At 43.9% G+C, this 22,333-nt stretch overlaps 1 protein-coding gene and 1 non-coding gene across 2 annotated transcripts in view; both read right to left on the bottom strand.

Annotated features, from left to right (window-relative positions):
* Positions 1-7,175: 7,175 nt before the first annotated feature.
* ATP6V0E1 (ATPase H+ transporting V0 subunit e1) overlaps positions 7,176-22,333 on the bottom strand; it is a 49,317-nt gene continuing 34,159 nt past the window's right edge. Inside the window, exons 3-4 of the mRNA XM_005558539.4 lie at positions 19,870-19,999; positions 7,176-7,667 (exon numbers count right to left, since the gene is read on the bottom strand). Of these exons, the coding sequence (XP_005558596.1) occupies positions 19,906-19,999 (94 nt within the window). The 3' untranslated portion in view covers positions 7,176-7,667; positions 19,870-19,905. The remainder of the gene's footprint in view (positions 7,668-19,869; positions 20,000-22,333) is intronic.
* Positions 19,309-19,509, bottom strand: LOC123574259 (small nucleolar RNA SNORA74). Its single transcript, XR_006699145.1, has one exon. It is a non-coding gene; the product is annotated as a small nucleolar RNA SNORA74 (small nucleolar RNA).

Here is a 22,333-nt window from a genome sequence, read left to right as displayed (position 1 = left end):
GGGAGGCTGAGGCAGGAGAATGGCGTGAACCCGGGAGGCGGAGCTTGCAGTGAGCCGAGATCACGCCACTGCACTCCAGCCTGGGAGACACAGCGAGACTCCGTCTCAAAAAAAATAAATAAAATAAAATAAAATAAAATAACATAAAATAAAATAAAATAACATAAAATAAAATAAAATATAAAATATAAAATAAAATAAAATAGAATCTCTAGCCTCTGAATTCTCGGGGAGGCAGATTTGAGAATGATTTCCAGTCCTTCTGCTTGACTGGCATTTTGAATATTAAATTGTTTCTCTGCTGCAACACTTCAGGCTGTTTTCAGTGCATTGGCATTTCTGGGCAGCAGGCAAGAAGAATCCATCAGGCTATAACAAGCTTGTTGTATCCCCTGTGCCTCCATCCTAGTAAAGGGCTCCATCACTCAGTGGGAACCTGGTGTAATTCTCAACTCCTCCCTGTCCCTTATTGCCCCCACATAACCAATCACTCACTGAAGTTTATGTGTATGAACTAATAATTATGGCCCCATTGTAGCTTCCTCTCCTAATTCATTTCCATTACCACACTCTGGGGCACCTACCTCTCCTGGACCCCTGCAACAATTTCACAGGTCTGCTGGAAATACCTCAGATACTCCTCTCTGCTAAGCTCTTTTTAAATTTTTAAAAATTTTTTTGAGACGGAGTCTCACTCTGTCCCCTAGGCTAGAGTGCAATGGCGTGATTTCGACTCACTACAACCTCTGCCTCCCAGATACAAGCAATTCTCCTGCCTCAGCCTCCTGAGTAGCTGGGATTACAGGCGCACACCACCACGCCTGGCTAATTTTTGTATTTTTAATAGTGACGGGGTTTCGTCATGTTAGCCAAGCTGGTCTCAAACTCCTGACCTCAGGTGATCCTCCCGTCTCGGCCTTCCAAAAGTGCTGAGATTACAGGTGTGAGCCACCGTGCCCGATCCTCTCTGCTAAGCTCTTACTCATCCTTGGGGTTTACCCTGAAAGGTCATTTCCTTCAATAACCCTTCCTCCCACCACAAGTTTAATGTTTCTAGGGCTCACTCTTACCTAGAAACCTGTACTTCCCTAACATATAGCACCTTGCTCCCGTGCGGTCCACTCACCAGAAGCACGAGCAGCACCTGGGAGCTTGTTGGAACTACAGAATCATTGCTCCCATCTTGATTTAATCAGAATCTGTTAAAACACAATCCCCAGGCAATCTGTACATTACCATTTGAGAAGCACTGGTGTAGCATAAATAACCATTCATCATTACTGTTGAATTCTCTTCCTTGCTAAACTCTAGGCTGTAGGAAGTCAGGTTGCTGAGTCTTTTTGCTCAAGCAGCTAATATCAGGACAAAAAACAGGAGCTGAAAATATCTGTGCAACCTGGTTGAATCTGGCTGAACTACTTTTTCAACCTGTTGTTGAAAAGCATCTGCAGCTTGGACAAAGTCACACTTAGCTTAACTTACCCTTCCTCAAATACAGGCTTACTTTGACAAAATATCTGCTCTGCTTGTCCTGTTTTGGAGTGGCAACCCACAGTAGTACCACACTGTGGACAGCGTAAAGAAACCAGGGAAACCATGTCAACGTCCTGACAGAAATGGAATCTTGACTGCATTCATGCCGGGGGGCAGTATTAGCTGCTGAGCATCCTCAGCTACTGGAATACCCTCTTCTTTTGGAGCTGGCTTGGGGGCAGTGGGAGTTGGGAAAAGAGGGCCAATACATTTCACTGAGATGGGATTCTAACTGAAGCAGGGGCAGCCTGAATGAAAGCTTTGCTTGGAGCAGCTGGGCATGGAAGAACAGTGGGGCTTTCTCTAACCGGTGTGGGACCCCACAGCATTGATACCCTAGGCTTCCACATTTCTATGTGGAAAGAATCAAAATCAATGCTCCCTTTTCATTTCCCCCTGCAGTCACTGTGAGCACCTATACAAAAGGTTAGAGTTTTATACACGGAATGATCAGTGCTCTGTCCTGCACAATGAAAACGATCACAATTTCTGTGTGAACTCACTGATTTTCATTGCTTCATAGTAGCTTCAATGTTTTAATAAATCTAGCTGACTTCGTTTCCCCTGACCCTGAATGTGTGTATGTGTGCACTAAATTATATCTGAAGGAAGTACTAACACTTCTGACAATGATGCCCTCAAAAATATACTTTTTTTCTTCCTGATTATAAAAGTAATACATGCTGTTTATGGAAAATTTGGAAGACACAATATTGTAAAAGACATAATCACATTTGACATCTTGGTCTGTTTCCTACCAGGCTTTTTTCTGTGTATAGAAATTCTGTTTTTTTTTTTTTCCTGTAACATAATATTCTGACCATTATCTTTTGCTATTAAGGTAACTTCTATTGTTTCTTTTTACTACACTATTACATTTTCATTGGAAAAAATGCTGAAAAGGAAAACAGAAAATAAGATGACTTGTAATTACCATCTAGAGGCAAGCAATGCTAGTAATTTTGTTCTCTTTTCTGTCTCTTTTCTAGGCATATATTTTGAAAACAAAATTGATTTTACTTCATTTGGATGCAGCAACATGATTTAAACAGCTCCTTACGTCGGCATTAGGTTATTTCTAGTTAACTGTACTGTGATAAGCATTCTTTACAATAATGTTTTATGTTGTGCTTTCCTTTGAAAATTATGAATTTTCTGCAATTAATTTCATCCACTCAACTCTTGAAAGTTGAAATAAAAGGGCCAGGGGAAAAGTAACACGTAACGTTTGCTGTAGTCTCCATCTCCATTTTTCTTGTTGTTTTTGAGATGCAGTTTCACTGCGTTGCCCAGACTGGAGGGCGGTGGCGCGATCTTGGCTCACTGCAGCCTCCACCTCCCAGGTTCGAGCAATTCACCTGCCTCAGACTCCCTAGTAGGCACCCACCCTAGTGGCAGCCTCCCTAGTAGGCACCCACCACCATAGTGGACTAATTTTTTTTTTTGAGGTGGAGTTTCGCTCTTGTTGCTCAGGCTGCAGTGCAATGGCACCATCTTGGCTCACTGCAACCTCTGCCTCCCGAGTTCAAGCGATTCTCCTGCCTCAGCCTCCCGAATAGCTGGGATCACAGGCATGTGTCACCATACCCGGCTAATTTTGTATTTTTAGTAGAGACAGGGTTTCTCCATGTTGGTCAGGCTGGTCTTGAACTCCCGACCTCAGGTGATCTGCCAGCCTTGGCCTCCCAAAGTGTTGGAATTACAGGTGTGAGCCATTGCGCCTGGCCTCCATCTCCGTATTAAACACATATGTTCTCCCAAACCAAAAAGAATTTTTGCATGGAGGATGGGAGTATGAAACTGTTCTAAAATGTGTAGACACATATTTTAAAATATAATTTATGTTAATAAAGGAGCAGTTAACTCTTGCCAGATTTTTCATGATTCTTGGCAACAATTTTAAATCATTTCTCAAATTCTAAATTTACTTCAGCATGACCAAACACCTACCATTGCTTTAAAAAAAAAAAAAAAAAAAAAAAGGCTAAACAGAAAGGTACTACTTTTGAAGCAACATCAAAGATAAAATATTAAGTTGGGGTAGTGACACATGTCTAGACATGATTGTATGTTTAAAGAAAACAACAAAAACAGTGCTAAAAGAAACCAATCAATCCTCACACTTCATCTTCAAAATCATGCCAGAAATACTTCCATCCTGGTATAAGAGTTGGTAGAACCTGGAAGGGCAGAAAGGGTGTGGTCCAGCCACTTAGGCTCTGGTTCTGAACTCAAGCCTAGGGGCCTAATAAGGGCGCCTTTTATTTTTCTGTAAACCTCTACCTCCAGGTACAAATGACTAATCAAAAGTGTAACCATAGGCCAGGCACAGTAGCTCACGCCTGTAATCCCAGCGCTTTGGGAGGTCGAAGGGGGCGGATCACCTGAGATCAGGAGTTCAAAACCACCCTGGCCAACATGGTGAAAACCCGTCTCTACGAAAAATACAAAAAGTTAGCCGGGCGTGGTGGCAGGCGACTGTAATCCCACCTGCTCGGGAGGCTGAGGCAGAACTGCTTGAACCTGGGAGATGAAGGCTGCAGTGAGCCGAGATCACGCCATTGCACTCCAGCCTGGGCAACAAGAGCGAAACTCTGTCTCAAACAAAACAAAACACAAAAACCCAAAGTGTAATCCTATGTAGAAAAAAAAAAGCACTTGGCTCTCCCTCTGGGTCCTATCTTTTTTTTTTTTTTTTTTGAGACGGAGTCTTGCTCTCTCACCCAGGCTGGAGTGCAGTGGCGCGATCTCAGCTCACTGCAACCTTCACTTCCCCGGTTCAAGCAATTCTCCTGCCTCAGCCTCCCGAGTGGCTGGGACTACAGGTGTCCGCCAGCACGCCCGGCTACTTTTTTGTATTTTTAGTAGAGACGGGGTTTCACCGTGTTAGCCAGAATGGTCTCGATCTCCTGACCTCGTGATCCATCTGCCTCGGCCTCCCAAAGTGCTGGGATTACAGGTGTGAGCCACCGCGCCCGGCCCCTCTCTGGGTCCTATCTTAAGAGAAAAGTACTGTCAATGCGCCCTGGGGATTTGGTCATTTATTTGGAAAATACTCTGGCCGGGCGTATTAGGAAATATGATACTCTGGCCAGGCGTTAAGAAAATATGATTCACCAACATCCGTCTCAGATGCCTGATCATGTTGTAACAAAATAGCTCCATTATTAAGGGTGAGGTGAGGAGAGAACATATGTCTGGGTTTATGTATTAATGGCATTGAATCTTCTCAAGAATTTAATAAATGAGATAACTAGGGCTCAAGGGTAAAGTGACTTCCTGGGCAAAGGAGACTTACCAAATTTCCTCTCACAAAACCTGAGGTGATTTCGTCATTTCCCCATTTCAACAATAGTATGATGGCAGGGTGCAGTGGCTCATGTCTATAATCCCAGCACTTTGGGAAGCCAAGGTAAGTGGATAACCTGAGGTCAGGAGTTCGACACCAGCCTGGCCAACACAGTGAAATGCCATCTCCACTAAAAATACATGATATTAGCCAGGTGTGGTGGCGGGTGCCTGTAGTCCCAGCGACTCAGGAGGCTGAGGCAGGAGAACGGCGTGAACCCGGGAAACGGAGATTCCAGTGAGCCGAGATTGCGCCACTGCATTCCAGCCTGGGTGACAGAGCGAGACTCCATCTCAAAAAAAAAAAAAAAAAAAAGACAAGACAAATGGGGCTTCTGAAAAAAAATGGACCGCTACCAACTGACAGAACAAGGCAGAACTCATAACCCTGAATCAGTCAGGGTCATGGCTTCTGCCTTCAACTGTGCCATGTAATTAAAAATGCACCAAACTGTGATAACCATGCGAAGAAACCCCCAAAGCTACCCTCCATCACTAGCGGAAGGCGCACCACAGCTAAGATCTGCTGTGCCGAACCTAGGCAGGCTCCCTGTCAGCGGATGCATAAACTCAACTCAAGATACACAAAAGCCACACTTAAGGCAAGTGCTGCCACATGAAGGCACCATGAGGCTCAACTTGGAAAACATTGTTTCAAAAACCTTGCAATCTGCTGGAAAGCAGTGTAGGGTGGGAGTGGGGAAGGTTTCAGACTGACCCCCAGTGATGACAGGCTGCAGGGCTTGACTTGTAGAATCTGGAAACACAGCTGCATTGGAGTCACACTTCCTCACACCGTCAGCGCTCAAAGACTGTGGCATCCTTTTATGTAGCCGCAGTAACCACCAGCATTGCTTTCTTACATGACAAATACTAAGGGTCATGTAAGTTGTTCTGGTGAGAGACAGCTTGGTAATCTGTAATGGCAGAATTCTTCCCTCCCACCCGAGACCCAGAGTTGGCTCCTGGCCAAAGCAACTCTGAGGGAGGCAGGGTAGCCTGTGAAAAGTGCTCTAGTGTGAAAATTAGAAAACATGGATCCTGGCTGGGCGTGGTGGCTCACACCTGTAATCCCAGCACTTTGGGAGGCTGAGGTGAGTAGATCACGAGGTCAGGAGTTCAAGACCAGGCTGGTCAACATGGTGAAACCCCGTCTCTACTAAAAATACAGAAAGTAGCTGGGGGTGGTGGCACATGCCTGTAATCCCAGCTACTTGGGAGGCTGAGGCAGGAGAATTGCTTGAACCCGGGAGGCAGAGGTTGCAGTGAGCTGAGGTCGCACCACTGCACTCCAGCCTGGGCGACAGAGCGAGACTCTGTCTCAAGAAAAAAAAGAAAGAAAACATGGATCCTACTCCCCTGTCTGCCTCTGACCAACTGCATTAAGCTGGGCGAGAAATTCCCCATCTGGGCTGAGCTTCCTGATCTATAAAATGATGGGGTTAGCCTGTATCACCATGGCCCCTTCAACTTTAAATCATCAATGTTTCATGGATTCCATGAAATTAGCTAATGTGGCCCTCCTGCTGGAAATGGAAAGTATGGAGTTGCCTAACAGACTGCACAAAACAAAAGAAAAGAATGAAAAGAAATGAGAGCAGGAGAGTCACTTCAACTTGAAACTCACTTTGGTCATAAGAATAGCAAAGTAATGAGTTCAGACAGTTTGGGAGGAATAGAAAAGTACAAACTGCAAAACAGGAAATCCATTCTTGGCTAGCTGTCAAAAAGCCATGAGCTGGTAAAAATTTAGGTTCATTTTAATTTTTAATTTCTTGAAAGTCATAAAGCCCTCAAATTAGTATATCGAGATGCCTGCTACTGAAACACAAAATTGTTGTCTCCTGTCCCTGGCTTTTTAATCACTCTTGACTTCTTTAGTCCTGTGTCTGAGGCTGTGATGGTTCCATTTCAGGAGCATTTGCTGCCTTGTTCTGTGGCTGACAGATATCCTTGGCCTGTTCATCATGCTACCATCTTTAAGGACAATGCTCCAACACAGCCTTATATTACAGTTCTGTGTATACTAGCCTTATCTCTCCAAATAGCTTCTGGACTTGCAGGGACTCCAATTTACACATCTTTGATCCCTCCAGTGCCTTGATTGCAGCAGGCACTCAAATGGTTACTGAATGATTAAGAAAAGCACTTACCAGTCTTTTCAGGCATCTCAAGCTACATGGAAGGGTTTATATACCCAACCTAAGTTTAGACTACAAAATCATTTTTTAAAAAGGCATTATGTAGCGATAGAAAAGCTTATAAAAATGAATTTTACAAACACTGAACCCAGATTTCCATAGAAAGGAGAAAAATATTTATTCCAAAAGATGGCAGAAATAAGAAATTCATCCTGAAAGTATGTTTGGCGTGATTCTGTTGAGATGGCTCTTCCCTCTGAACGTGCTCTCCTACTGACCACCCCACTGGAGTCTTGTTTGTCTTGCAGCAGTTTCTCAACACTTCACTGATTCCCATGTGAGAAGGCAGGAGCCATCTTCAAATCCACAGATTCCAAGGAGAGAGTAATGTATCTCTCAGAAGAACAGCATCTTCTATCTTAGAAGAGTACATAATCGTCTTGTGGAGTCGGCACAGTTCAGGTTACGTAGGCACGTAATTCACCAAAGTGTAAAAAAGGCGAAGTAAAACACGCTGCATTGTAGAATAAGGCATTCAAATGTGCTGTTAACGTTTAAGGCAGCTGATGGCCAAAACAGGCAAGTCAAGAAAGGTAGCAGGTTTGGAGGTGATTTTGCATCTAGAAGGCATTCTCTTCTCGCGACCTGCAAAACGAAACCATTCTGGTAACTAGTCCTCATACATTCCTCAGGAAGGCAAAAAGTTAACATCAAGAAAGTTAACCAGGCCAATACTTTAAAATGCATAGATGTTCAACAAAATATGAAACACAGGATAATCAACGTGGCGCAAGTTTGGCCAGGTTTTGCAGGGCTGTGGCAAAAGGCCCAGTAACCAAGGACACTGCTGAAATGAGGAGCACAAGTAACACTCTATGTTACAGGACGCAGGAAGAATGAAGCTGACTGAGACTGATGGTGCTGGAATCTAATGATTTCACCACAGTTTCAAGAGTCTGTATTTTTCCCTTCCCTCTTACAGCATGGAGGGGAGGTTCCCACAGGCACGGCGAACTCTGCTCTGGGGCCAGGCTCCTGGGGAGCGGGCTCCTTGCATTGGTCTCGTACTGGAGGCTGCCCGCTAGCTTGCTCCCCGTTCTGGCTATATCAAGTGTAGGTGACAAATGACACTTTTCTTTTTTTCTAGCAGTTTAAATTCAACACCATATATATATATATATTTTTGACACAGGGTCTTGCTCTGCCATCCAGGCTGGAGTGCAGCGGCGGGATCTTGGCTCACTGCAGCCTCAATCTCCTGAGCCCAAATGATCCTGCTATCTCAGCCTCCCAAGTACTGGAACTACAGGCGCACACGAACACACCCGGCTAATTTTTATATATTTTTTGTAGAGACAGGGTTTAATCATGTTGCCCAGGTTGGGCTCCAACTCCTGGGCTCAAGCATTCTGCCCACCCCAGCCTCCCAAAGTGCTGGGATTACAGGCATGAGCCATCATGCCCAGCTGATTTTTGAATTTTTCATAGAAATGGAGTCTTGCTATATTGCCCAGGCTGGTCTCAAACTCCTGAGCTCAGGTTTCCTCTTGTCTTGGCTTCCCAAAGTTCTGGGATTACAGGCATGAGCCATCACACCCAGCCAATAAAATAAATTTTATCTGAGAATACTGAAGTAGTGAATATATATGGTTTGTCTGTTAATTTTCCATGAAGAACACACTGATTAGACTTCATAGTACAGGCATTTTTTGACAAAGCAACAATCAAAAAAGGGAAAAATAGGCCTTCACTTTTGAAAAACCATATACAAATGGGGGATAGTTTTCACTCAAGATCAATGATACCAGTTTAAAATAAACGTAGGCCGGGCATAGTGGCTCACGTCTGTAATCCCAGCACTTTGGGAGGGCGAGGCAGGCAGATCATTTGAGGTCAGGAGTTCGAGATCAACCTGGCCAGCATGGTAAAACCCCATCTCTACTAAAAATACAGAAAAATTAGCCGGGCGCGGTGGTGCATGCCTGTAGTTCCAGCCAACTGGAAGGCTAAGGCAGGAGAATGGCTTGAACCCAGGAGGCGGAGATTGCAGTGAGCTGAGATCACGCCATTGCATTTCAGCCTAGGTGTCAGAGTAAGACTCTGTCTCAAAATAAATAAATAAATAAATAAAATGTAAATGTGCATTACGTTACATGGCAAAGTCATGTAGTTTGATTTTGGAATAAATTTTTATTTATTTATTCTTGAGACAGGGTCTTGCTCTGTCACCCAGGCTGGAGTAAATGCAGTGGCACCATCATGGCTCACTGCAACTGCCACCTCCCAGGCTCAGGTTCCTCCCATCTCAGTCTCCCAAGTAGCTGGGACTACAGGCGTGTGCCACCACACCTGGCTAATTTTTGCATTTTTTTGTTGTTGTTGAGATGGGGTTTCCCCATGTTACCCAGGCTGGTCTCGAAATTCTGGCCTCGAGCAATCTGCCCATCTCAGCCTCCCAAAGCGCTGGGATTACAAGTGGGAGCCACTGCGCCCGGCTGATTTTGGAGTACATTAAGGAAGCATGTAGTTTTTTTTTTTTTGGAGATGGTGTCTCGCTCTGTCATCCAGGCTGGAGTGCAGTGGCGTGATCTCAACTCACTGCAAGCTCTGCCTCCCGGGTTCACACCATTCTCCTGCCTCAGCCTCCTGAGTAGCTGGGACTACAGGCGCCTGCCACCACACTCGGCTAATTTTTTGTATTTTTTAGTAGACACCGGGTTTCATTGTGTTAGCCAAGATGGTCTTAATCTCCTGACCTCATGATTTGCCTGCCTTGGCCTCCCAAAGTGCTGGGATTACAGGTGTGAGCCACTGTGCCCAGCAAGGAAGCACGTATTCTTATCATCTTTGTTATGAAATAGCTGATTGGGGGTGGGGCTAGAGAACTTAATCAAAAGGTCCATGTTCTCATTTTGCAAAATAAAGGAGTCATAAGGTTATTATCAGATAAAACTGACAAAAGGACGGATGCGGTGGCTCATGCCTGTAATCCCAGCACTTTGGGAGGCCATGGTGGGTGGACCACTTGAGGTCAGGAGTTTGAGAACAGTCTGGCCAACATGATGTACCCCATCTCTACTAAAAAAACAAAAAACAAAAAAAACACAAAAATTAGGCCGGGCGCTGTGGCTCACGCCTGGAATCCCAGCACTCTGGGAAGCCGAGGCAGGCGGATCATGAGGTCAGGAGATCAAGACCATCCTGGCTAATACAATGAAACCCCATGTCTACTAAAAATACAAAAAATTAGCCAGGCGTGGTGGTGGGCACCTATAGTCCCAGCTACTCGGGAGGCTGAGGCAGGAGAATGGTGTGAACCCAGGAGGCAGATTTCAGTGAGCCGAGATGGCACCACTGCACTCTAGCCTGGGCGACAGAGCAAGACTCCGTCTCAAATAAATAAACAAATAAATACAAACATTAGCCAGGTGTGGTGGTGCGTGCCTCTATTCCCAGCTATATGGGAGGCTGAGGCAGGAGAATCGCTTGAACCTGGGAGGTCAATGTTGCAGTGAGCCGAGATCGCACCATTGCACTCCAGCCTGGGCAATGGAGTGAGATTCCATCTCAAATAAACAAACAAAAACCTGCCAATGTGCCAGGTGCGGTGGCTCACATCTGCAATTCCAGCACTCTAGGAGGCGGGGTGGATCACCTGAGATCAGGAGTTCAAGACCAGCCTGTACAACATGGTGAAACCCCGTCTCTACTAAAAATACAAAAATTAGCTGGGTATGGTGGCACATTCCTATGATCCCAGCTACTCGGGAGGCTGAGGCACAAGAATCGCTTGAACCCAGGAGGTGGAGTTTGCAGTGAGCCAAGACTGTGCCACTATACTCCAGCCTGGGCAAGAGAGTGAGACTGTCTCAAAAAAAAAAGAGACAAAACTGGCAATGAAGATAACATAAAAATATTAAGTCTAGAACCAAGAAATCTGTTTGGGGAAGAGTAAGTGAACATATTTATTAAACAATATATTAGGCTTAAATTTTATCTTTTTAAAAATTTTAGATAAATTTGCAAAATAATTCCTTCTTTACCATGATATGTAAGGTTATATATTGTAGGAGATTAAATACAAGGAGCTAAGCATGTATTTAACAATTCAAGGCAATGTACCAAACGAATGGCAAAAACTGGAGAGCTAAATATGTTTAGAAAGAAAAGAAATAACTTTGAAACAAAGTAGCCAAGGAAGGATGTGCTAGGATTTGCCAGCTGGGCACTGAAAGAGAAAGCATCAGAAAGAATTAAGAGAGAATGGGTGAACTGAGGCAAGAAAGCAGAAGGAATTTTGACAGGAGAGTGTATTTATTAAGTTGTGTTCTAAGTTAATGAATATGGTAGGGTAGTAAGAGTCAGGAAAAACCAAGTAAAGCTAATGAGGTCAAGAACATGAAAAGAGTAGGGCCCACACCACTAGGGCCTGGAGGGGAAAGTAGTGAGAAGGAAGGCAGACTGGGGTGGGAAGGCCTTGACAGTCAAGTCAGAGAGCTGGACATGGCCTGCAGGTTAGCTGTTCTTCTCTGTTGTGGCTCCTCGGACTGTTGGTGACCCTGGCAAAAGTTGTGTGCTTACAACATTTTATATCGCATTTCAAGGGGCATGTACTCTCTACAGTCAGAGACCTTAGGTTAAACAAAACAAAACAAAAAACCAAAACAAAACAAAACCAAAAACCCTGCTGCAGGCCACAGAGAGCTACTGACAGTTTCTGAGGCAAGCTGATCTATTTCAGGAAGTTCCTCCACCAGGAAGATAAACAGGGTGGTGTTCTGTAGATAGATGAGGGTAGAGCCAGGGAGACCAGATGAGCCCCTGCCATACTTCAGAACTGTAGTAAGTGGGGGCAGAAATGAGGGTGCCTGAAGGAGGAATGGAAGGGAAGGGCAGACACAAGAGATATAATGAGAGCAGATGGACTTGAGGAAGAGGAGAAAAAAAATGACGCGACAGGTTCTGACCCTGACAAGGCAAACTATGATATTGGGAACTGAAATGGAGACATAGCTAAGTTTGAAATGGCAGCAGAATACCCAGCCAGAGTACTCAGAGTAAAAGATAAACTTTTTAACCACACAACACCTTGCACTGTTGAACTTCTCCCAAGTATGGCTTAATTTACATCCCAACAGATCACAAACCCCTTTGCAGCCCAGTCTTCTTTGAAATCCCTACTTCAGTACTATACACCTCACAAGCACTCAAGCATTTTTGGAATGCATAGAAAAACAGCTCCCACAGGGCAGAAGCCTAATTATCAATATCCTCTATTTCTTTCCTGGCTCGGACTTCATAATAAAATAGATAGCATTTCTATGCCTTCAGACTGTGGTCAACCATCTCAGATCATCTATCAGGTAACAATGCTGTGCTAAACCAAGTAACTTCCAGGACACTGGGTCTGAAGCCGAAGCCACTCCTTCAAGGAGATTCCATAGTAGCAGCACACGCCACAAGGCTGTAGGGAAGTGAACATCAACAAAAACAGCAACCTTGACGTTAGAGTCCCACATACATCTTATGAAGTCACACTCAGGAATCTAAGGGAAGTAGATAACAAGGCTGGCAAGGCCAGGGATGGAGTGAGCACTGCTCTTAGGAGTACTGGACGCATTTACTTCCAGCCAATAAACATAACGTGCTGTAACTCAGTCTCTCATCGGGCTGTGGTTCGGTTCTTCAATTCGGGAAAGAAAATCATGACAATTACATTGATCAAAGCAGCAAAAGATCAGCTACGTATTTAACAGTGTGTTCTTTGGATTGATTCCATTTCATCAATATAAAATTATTCTAAAGCTTTCATAACTGGTCCTCATTTTTCTCTGTTGAATACCATGTCTGGCTTACACCTACTTTCCAAATCTGGCCTCTTAAAAGAAATCATGTACAAAATCAAACATTTTTCCTTATCAGGTGAGGTCAGACCTAAATCTACTTTCTAAACTCCTTTATCATCTCACCATTAGGTAAAAGTTCAAAATTCAAAAGGTTAAACAGAGCTCAATCCTTTGACTTTACCATCCAAAAAGTGAAGTCAGCCTGTCTTAAGAGTCTGTCTGTTCTAATGCTAGGCAGAGATTAGATCTTTTGATGTGTTAACTCCAAAGTCTTAGGTTACGATATCATTGTAATTCTGTTAAACGCAGAATAGGCATGACATGATGTTCATAATTAGGGATCTCCTGGCTTGCCCTCCTACTTCCTGGCATATTGCTTTTAAAGGAACCATGTTTAGTATAAGGGTTTCAAGCAGTCCGAGTATGTACTGTGGACTAGAGTGAAAACATGAGTAATCTGTCAATTAATCAGGTTGACAGAGATATGACAGTGAAAAGAATAAGCAGATAAAATGTCTTCAGATCCACCCACTCAGTGTTATTTAGTGTCAAAGGGCCCAATTCTCTCATTATCATGGAAGGAAATGAAACTCAAAGAAGTGAAAAGCAATGCTGGAACTAGATCCAACTGAGGCCTGAAGTTCTCAGCTTTAAACCCCAATCAACAGCCTTACCTAACACTCACTACAGTTGAAATAAAGAGTAGAAAACATAACTTGATGAAAAAGGCAGGTTAAAAAAAATTGGTATTATTGCCAGGCACACTGGTTCATGCCTCTAATCCCAGCATTTTGGGAAGCCAAGGTGGGAGGATTGCTTGAGGCCAGGAGTTCGAGACCAGCCTGGGTAACACAGTGAGACCCCGTCTCTTAAATTAAAACACACACACACAGACACATATGTATAAACATATAAATAAAATATATATATTGAAGGGGAAATTAAATTGGCAAAATTCAGGTTGTGGAGAAACAGAAACTCATATACTATTTGTTTGTTTGTTTGAGATGGAGTCTCGCTGTGTTGCCCAGGCTGGAGCGCAGTGGCGCAATCTTGGCTCACTGCAAGCTCCACCTCCCAGGTTCACACCATTCTCCTGCCTCAGCCTCCCAAGTAGCAGGGACTACAGGCATCTGCCACCATGCCTGGCTAATTTTTTTTGTATTTTTTTAGTAGAGATGGGGTTTCACCGTGTTAGCCAGGATGGTCTTGATCTCCTGACTTCATGATCCACCTGCCTTGGCCTCCCAAAGTGCTGGGATTACAGGCGTGAGCCACCGCGCCCGGCCACTCATATACTGTTGATGGGAATGCAAAACAGTATAATCTCTATGGAACACAATGCAGCAGTATCTAGAAAAATTATATATATCTTTAAACCAGAGATTCCATTTTCAAGGAGGCTATGTTAAAGATCAACAGCAAAAACAGAAAATGGCATATGCATAGGATGGCACTGTGGCTTTATGAGTAATAGCAAAAGACTGGAAATAATCCAAAAGGATTATCAATGGCTAAAGAGATGAGAAAGATCTCTATACATCAGTATGCAGCAATCTCTAGTATATCTTGTTCAATGAATAAACGAAGGCACAGAATAGTATATGTAGCTGATACCTTTTCTGTAACAGCAGTGTGTATGTACATATGAATGAATTATGTATTTGCTTAATCTTTGCAAAATATGAAACAGTGAAAGGATAGATTTCTCTGAATATATCTTGTTCATAATTTGACTTTGGAAATGTTTTATATATTCAAAAAACAGCAGCAAATAAGACAGAAAAAAATACAATAATTTGAACACAAACAACTTAGTGTAACTGTATTATCAAACTGGTGACAAAACTGCCAGGGGAAATAATAACAATAATGCCAGGGCGGATGCAGTGGCTCACACCTGTAATCCCAGCACTCTGGGAGGCCGAAGCAGGTGGATCACTTGAGCCCAGGAGTTTGAGACCAGCCTGGGCAACACAGCAAAACACTGTCTCCATACAAAATTTAAAAATTAGCAAGGCATGGTGGCACACACCTGTAGTCCTAGCTACTCAGGAGGCTGAGGTGGGAGGACTGCTTGAGCCGGGAGGCGGAGGTTGCAGTGAGCTAAGATCACAACACTGCCCTCCAGCCTGACCAACAGTGAGACCCTGTCTCAAAAAAAAAATTATTATTATTATTATTATTATTTGAGATGAGGTCTTGCTATATTGCCGAGGCATGTCTCAAACTCCTGAGCTCAAGAGATCCTTCTGCCTCACCCCATCAAGCAGCTGGGATTACACGCACATACCACACTGTACCAGTTGTTATTTTACGTGACCTCAGAAAACAGCACTTGATGAACTCATATCTATTAGTTATACTGGTGTTATCTTGAAAGTATTTTGCCAGGCACAGAGGCTCACACCTGTAATCCCAGCACTTTGGGAGGCTAAGGCAGGTGGATGGCTTGAGCTCAGGAGTTTGAGTCCAGCCTGGGCAACATGGTGAAACCCTGTCTCTACCAAAAATACAAAAAATTAGCCAGGCGTGGTGTCACACGTCTACAGTTCCAGATACTCAGAAGGCTGAAGTAGGAGGATCGCTTGATCCCAGGAGGCAGAGGTTGTGGTGATGTACTCCAGCCTGGGTGACAGAGACCCTGTCTCCAAAAAAAAAAAAAAAAAAAAAAAAAAAAAAGGCCAGGCACAGTGGCTCACACCTGTAATCCCAGCACTTTGGGAGGCCGAGGTAGGTGGATCACGAGGTCAAGAGTTCGAGATCAGCCTGACCAACATGGTGAAACCCTGTCTCTACTAAAAATACAAAAATTAGCCAGGCATGGTGATAAGCACCTGTAACACCAGCTACTCGGGAGGCTGCGGCAGAAGAATTGCTTGAACCTGGGAGGCGGAGGTTGCAGTGAGCTGAGATCACACCACTGCACTCCAGCCTGGCATCAGAGCGAGACTCTGTCTCAAAAAAAAGAAAAGAAAAAAAATGACCAAAGAAATAAAAACTCTGTAATGTTATATTTGAAGATAAAATACTAATGCAAAGTTATGATTATTTTTCTTCTGAAAAATACATACTTCCTGGTTCTTCCCACTGAAAAGGCTTAGAAGCAATTATACCCCAGCAGCAACGAACACACATAGCACTCAGATCGTGATTTTTAAATGTCATTTCCACTGAACAGAACCAGGGTCAAATGGGCCTGAGAACTGACTAGTAAATCAGACATCCTTTTACTGCGGAATTCAGAAAGCAATTCAAGGAACAGCTAAATCTAAGTCTGGGACAGAAAATACACAAGAGCTGCCTGGATACGGCCAGAAAGTAAGGAAACTACTGAAAACTAACATCAAAAGTACATAGAAGCCATCCTAAACAGGCTCTCACAGACAAAAAACAAAACAAAACAAAAATAAACCAACAAAAAACAAAAACAATAAAACACAACCATATAAAGGGTAAAAAATGATCCGTATTTCTTTCCTTTTTTTTGAGACGGAGTCTTGCTCTGTTGCCCAGGCTGGAGTGCAATGGCGCAATCTCGGCTCACTGCAAGCTCCACCTCCTGGGTTCACGCCATTCTCCTACCTCGGCCTCCTGAGTAGCTGGGACTACAGGCGCCTGCCACCACACCTGGCTAATTTTTTTTGTATTGTTAGTAGAGACGGGTTTCACCGTGTTAGCCAGGATGGCCTTGATTTCCTGACCTCAAGTGATCCGCCTGCCTTGGCCTCCCAAAGTGCTGGGATTAGAGGCGTGAGCCACCATGCCCAGTCCATGATCTGTATTTCAAGTCTACTAAATCATCCTGTTGATGAGGAAAAGGTTTTTTTTGTTTTTGGGACAGAGTCTTGATCTGTCACCCAGGCTGGAGTGCAGTGGTGGGATCTTGGCTGGCTACAACCTCCACCCCCCAGGCTCAAGTGTTCCTCCCACCTCAACCTCCCGAATAGCTGGAACTACAGGTGTGCACCACTTTGCCTGGCTAATTTTTGTATTTTTTGTAGAGACAAGGTTCACAATATTGCCCAGGCTGGTCTTGAACTCCTGGGCTCAAGTGATCTGCCTGCCTCAGCATCTCAAAGTACTGGGATTACAGGCTTGAGCCACTGTGCCCGGCAGGAAAGTTATTTTTATTAAAGCATTTCAGCTCATCAAATGCGGAGGTAATAATACAACTGAAAAATCGGACGAGCATGGTGGCTCACACCTGTAATCCCAGCATTTTGGGAGGCCTAGGCGGGTGGATCACCCTGAAGTCAGGAGTTTGAGACCAGCCTGGCCAACATGGTGAAAACCCATCTCTACTAAAAGTAACCAAAAATTGGCCAGGTGTGGTAGCATACACCTGTAGTCCCAGCTACTTGGGAGGCTGAGGCGGAAGAATCACTTGAATTCAGGAGGCAGGGGGTGCAGTGAGTTGAGATCGTGCCACTGCACTCTAGACTGGGTGATAGAGCGAGACTCTGTCTCAAAATAAATAAATAAATAAAAATAGAACTGGAAAAATCATCATTTGTGGCCGGGCATGCTGGCTGATGGCCATAATCCCAACACTCTGGAAGGCCAAAGAGGGAGGATCACTTGAGCCTAGGAGTTTTGAGGCCAACTTAGGCAAGATGGTGAGACCTCGTTTCTACAAAAATTAAAAGTCACATGTGGTGCTGCATGCCTGCAGCTGTTAGGGAGGCTGAGGCAGGTCGATCTCTGGAATCCAGGAATTCAAGGCAGCAGTGAATTATGATCACACCACTACACTCCAGCCTGGGCCACAGAAAGAGACCCTCTCTATAAAAAATAAATAAAATTTTAAAAATTAGCCAAAACATGGACTACATAGTGAGACCTTGTCTCTCTTAAAAATTAAAAAATTAGCCAGGTATGGCGGTGTGTGTCTGTAGTCCAGCTACTCAGGAGGCTGAGGCAGGAAGATCACTTGAGCCAGGAGTGTGAGGCTGCAGTAAGCCATGATGGTGCCACTGCACTCCAGCTGGGTGACAGAGACTCTGTTTCAAAAACAAAAATGTTAGGGTATGGTGGCTCAAGACTGTAATTCCAGTTACTCGGAGGCTGAGGCAGGAGGATCACTTAATCCGGGGAGGTCAAGGCTGCAGTTAGCCGTGATTGTGCAACTGTACTCCAGCCTAGGTGACAAGAGTGAGATTCTGTCTCAATGAAAAAAAAAAAAAAACAAAAAAAAAAAACAGCAGTAGCAGCAAATCACCATTTGCCATTTCAACTAAAACGATTAATTCAGGCTATGATCATCAATGGATAAAATCACTTGATAAGAAGAACTTTACAAATGAAGGAACCAGGCTGTCATTACCTGAACTCAGCGATCACATCAGCATTACTAAAAATAGGAGAGCCAGACAGCCTGTTTCTCCAGATGGGAGGCAATACACAGTTTACAGTAACACCTAAAGAGCCAAAAGCGTTGAACCTAAATCTAGTCAAGGCATTTAAAGCTAACTTCCATTTAACAAAATAATAAAAACAAAGAACAGATTAAATAAGAGGTTTCCTGACTCTCAGCCAGTGAATAAATCTTTCCACTATACTACTACTAACCTCTCTGATCCTCAGGACGAATAGAAGCTGCAACCTTAAGACTGATTTTCAAAAGGTACTGATATGGTTTGGATTGCTTGTCCCCTCCAAATCTTATGTTGAAATGTGATCCCCAATGATGGCGGTGGGGCCTGGTGGGAGGTGTTTGGGTCATGGGAGTGGATTCCTCATGGACGGCTTGGTACCCTCCTGATATGGTTTGGCTGTGTCCTCACCCAAATTTCATCTTGAATTGTAGCTCCCATAATTCCCATGTATTGTGGGAGGGACCCGGTGAGAGATAACTGAATCATGGGGGTGGTTCTCCCATACGGTTCTCGTGGTAGTGAATAAGTCCCAAGACATCTGATGGTTTTATAAGGGGAGACCCCTTTTGCTTGGTTCTGATTCTCTCTTGCTGCCACCATGTAAGAACTGCCTTTCGTCCTCCGCCATTATGGTGAGGCCTCCCCAGCCACGAGGAACTGTGAGTCCATTAAACCTCTCTCTCTTTATAAATTACCCAGTCTCGGGTATGTCTTTATCAGCAGCGTGAAAATGGACTAATACACCTCCCCACAGTAATGAGTGAAGTAGTTGTTAGTGCACATAAGAGTTGCTTGTTTAAAGGAGCCTGGCACCTCCTTCTCTCTCTCTTGCTCCCTCTCTCGCTGTATGACACGCCTGCTCCCCTTTTGCTTTCTGCCATGAGTAAAAACCTCCTGAGGCCTCAGAAGCCAAACAGATGCGGGTGTCATGTTTATACAGCCTGCAGAAATGTGAGCCAAATATAAATTACCCAGTCTCATGTATTCCTTTATAGCAACACAAAAACGAACGCAGGCACCTTTCTCCATCCAAAGCATTCAAAAACCTTCTTAATTTTGTTTTCTGTCTGCTCCCAGACTAGAACTAAGCAGCCAAAGTGAATGCTTAGCACACTCTCGGGGAAGCACAGCTCTATCTTGTACCAGTGCCAGACGCCACCAGAACAGTGGCGCAGGCAACCGGATGAAGACAAGACATTCCTCTCCCAGCAGTGTAACACCATCACAGGAACGGTTCTGTCCGGACGGCTGACTACTGCTGGAAAGAAACCTGCTCAATTTTAAATCTGCCAGCCACTTTTTAAAGTTGCTGGATCTCACAATGCCAAGTATAAACAGTTACTTTTTTGATTTGTGTCTGAAAGAGTGCCTGCAAGTTTAATTTTGTAAATCAAACTGTATTTACTTAAAAAGGCAGGGTAATAGCAGAATCTAAAAAGAATCTTATTGAGACTTAGGTAAGGAAGGCTTAAGTTCCAAGTTTATTTTTGCTCTTCAGATCGTGTTTGCATTCAGCAGCTTGCCCTTGCCATGTGTTAAAATGGCCATAAAATGCTGAGAAAAAGTCAAGGCAAACTCTGACTGCCTGACCATACTGATAAGAAAGGTCACGAGCATAGTCACCTCAAAGACTGAGCACTGTAGAGCATGTCTTCTTCCTCAAGGCCAATGATACTTCAGATACCAGATGGTTTCATTTTTCAATTGTGGTCCAAAGAGAGGGTTGAGTTGGGCCAGAATTGCAATCAGCCAACTAAAAGAAGGATGGGAGAGAAACAACAACAAAGTGGTGAAATCATGTTGGAACATGACCAGTTTCAATTAGCATGGAAAAAGTACACTAGCAAAACTTAAATCTACTGCATTCACACCAAACCTTCCATATACACTGTGCTAACTAACAGCAGCTTGTCTGATAACAAAACGTTTCCCAGGACGTAGCCTGCCTTCATCTTGAGACATATCACAAAGCAGTGAGGCTTCATCACAGTAAGTCTCTGACTTTTCTCTTATTACCCAATTACCTTTCTAAGTATCCTTTCTAAGTATCCAAGATTTCCTGAATTCATGGTATCTTCGCTTCAAAGTGTTTTCACCTAATCTCAATTTATCATCATCACAACTTCCAACCTCAGGGAAAATATGTCTTATTTTATCCATTCTCCAAATGTTAAGACCCACAACCTATATGACACACCCATTTTTATGGGTACAGACAAGGGTTGACTGCAGCTTATCATCTTCCAGTTAGACTATAACACATAAGGTCCCCTTCTCTAATCCCCACCACCACGAAAATACGTAACACATCCTACTGTGGAACTTAACAAAATGGGCATTTACCTTCTCCCCAGTTTACTTCAGAATCTAAATAACGAGGCATTCCTCTGTATTACAGACTAACTATAAAGGAATTACAATGGTGCCACATCTCACTTCAGGGTGAAAAGTGAAAAATAGGTTGGGTGCGGTGGCTCATGCCTATAATCCCTGCACTTTGGGAGGATAAGGATCACTCGAAGCCAGGAGTTGATGACCAGTCTGGGCAACACAGTGAGAACCCATTTCTACAAAAAAATTTTTAAAATTCACCAGGTTTGCTGACTCGCACCCGTAGTCACAGCTACCTGGGAGGCTGAGGTGGGAGGATCCCTTGAGTCTGGGAGTTCAAGGCTCCAGTGCCATAGTTACATCACTGCACTCCAGCCTGGGCAACAGAGCGAGACCCTGTCTCTAAAAAAAGAAAAGAAAAATAGCATAGATTTACCTGTAAAATGTTCTTATATTGCTCACAAAGTTCTGTGTAAAGGGTCTTATATATGATATGGTAATTCATATGCCAAATAAAGTTTAAGAATCACTTAGACAAAAGAACAAAAAAAATATGCAAATATCTGGGTATTCAAACCATTCTTCACTTACTAAAGAAATATTTAATGAGCACCTACTAGGTTCTAGGCCTCAGAAATACAATGGAGAAAAACGAAATGTCACTGTCCTCACAGAGCTTATATAATAGAATGTCAGGTGATAACTGTTATGAAGGAACTCAAGCAGGGAGAAGGAATAGAGAATGGCTTCTGGGGGCATTACTTCGACAAGGTGGTCAGGGAAGGAGGAGGACAGGCAGGGGAACGAAGCAGAATACACACTGCCTTTAGTTCCTACTCAAAATCCAATTGACCATTGAACAACATGGGTTTGAACCATGCAGGTCAACTTGGATGCCTGGGTCTGCTCATATGCTTGCCTCGCCTGCCTCCACCTCCCTTTCCACCTCCTTCACCTCTTCTTCTGCCTCTACCACACCTGAGACACCAGAACCAACCCCTCTTCTTCCTCCTCCTCAGCCTACTCAGTGTGAAGACAACAAGGATGAAGACCTTTATGCCGATCCACTTCCACTTAATAAACAGTAAACATATTTTCTCTTCCTTATGCTTTTCTCAACATTTTTTCTCTACCTTCCTTTATTATAGGAACACAGGATATAAAACATATACAAACTATGTGTTAATTGACTGTTTATATTATTGGTAAAGCTCCTGATCAACAGTAGGCTATTAGTAGTGAAATTTGGGGGGATTCAAAAGTTATAAATGGATTTTCAACTGTGCAGGGGATTGGAACCTCTAACTTCCACATTACTCAAAGGTCAACTGTGTATGAATTTGAACTTCTTTTGTTGGTGGACAGTGGTGTGGGGAGGAGGGCAGGGTTAAGGTAAACAAGCCCAACCAACCTCCAGCTACTGATCTGGGAGAGTGAAATTTGGTAACATACTGCTATACTGTCTGTATGGTGCACTGGGATCGAGGGAATCACTTTCTTTTCTTTTTTGTTTTGTTTTTTTGAGATGGAGTCTCATTGTTGTCCAGGCTGCAGTGCAGTGGCACGATCTCAACTCACCACAACCTCCGCTTCCTGGGTTCAAGCAATTCTCCGGCTTCAGCCTCCCGAGTAGCTGGAATTACAGGTGCGTGCCACCATGCCCGGCTAATTTTTGTATTTTTAGTAGAGACGAGGTTTCACTATGTTGGCCAGGCTGGTCTCAAACTCCTGACCTCGTGATCCGCCCACCTCAGCC

The sequence above is a fragment of the Macaca fascicularis genome, chromosome 6 (assembly GCF_037993035.2).
Source record: "Macaca fascicularis isolate 582-1 chromosome 6, T2T-MFA8v1.1".
In the NCBI taxonomy this organism is placed as follows: domain Eukaryota; kingdom Metazoa; phylum Chordata; class Mammalia; order Primates; family Cercopithecidae; genus Macaca; species Macaca fascicularis.
This window is presented reverse-complemented; position numbering and strand designations above follow the sequence as displayed.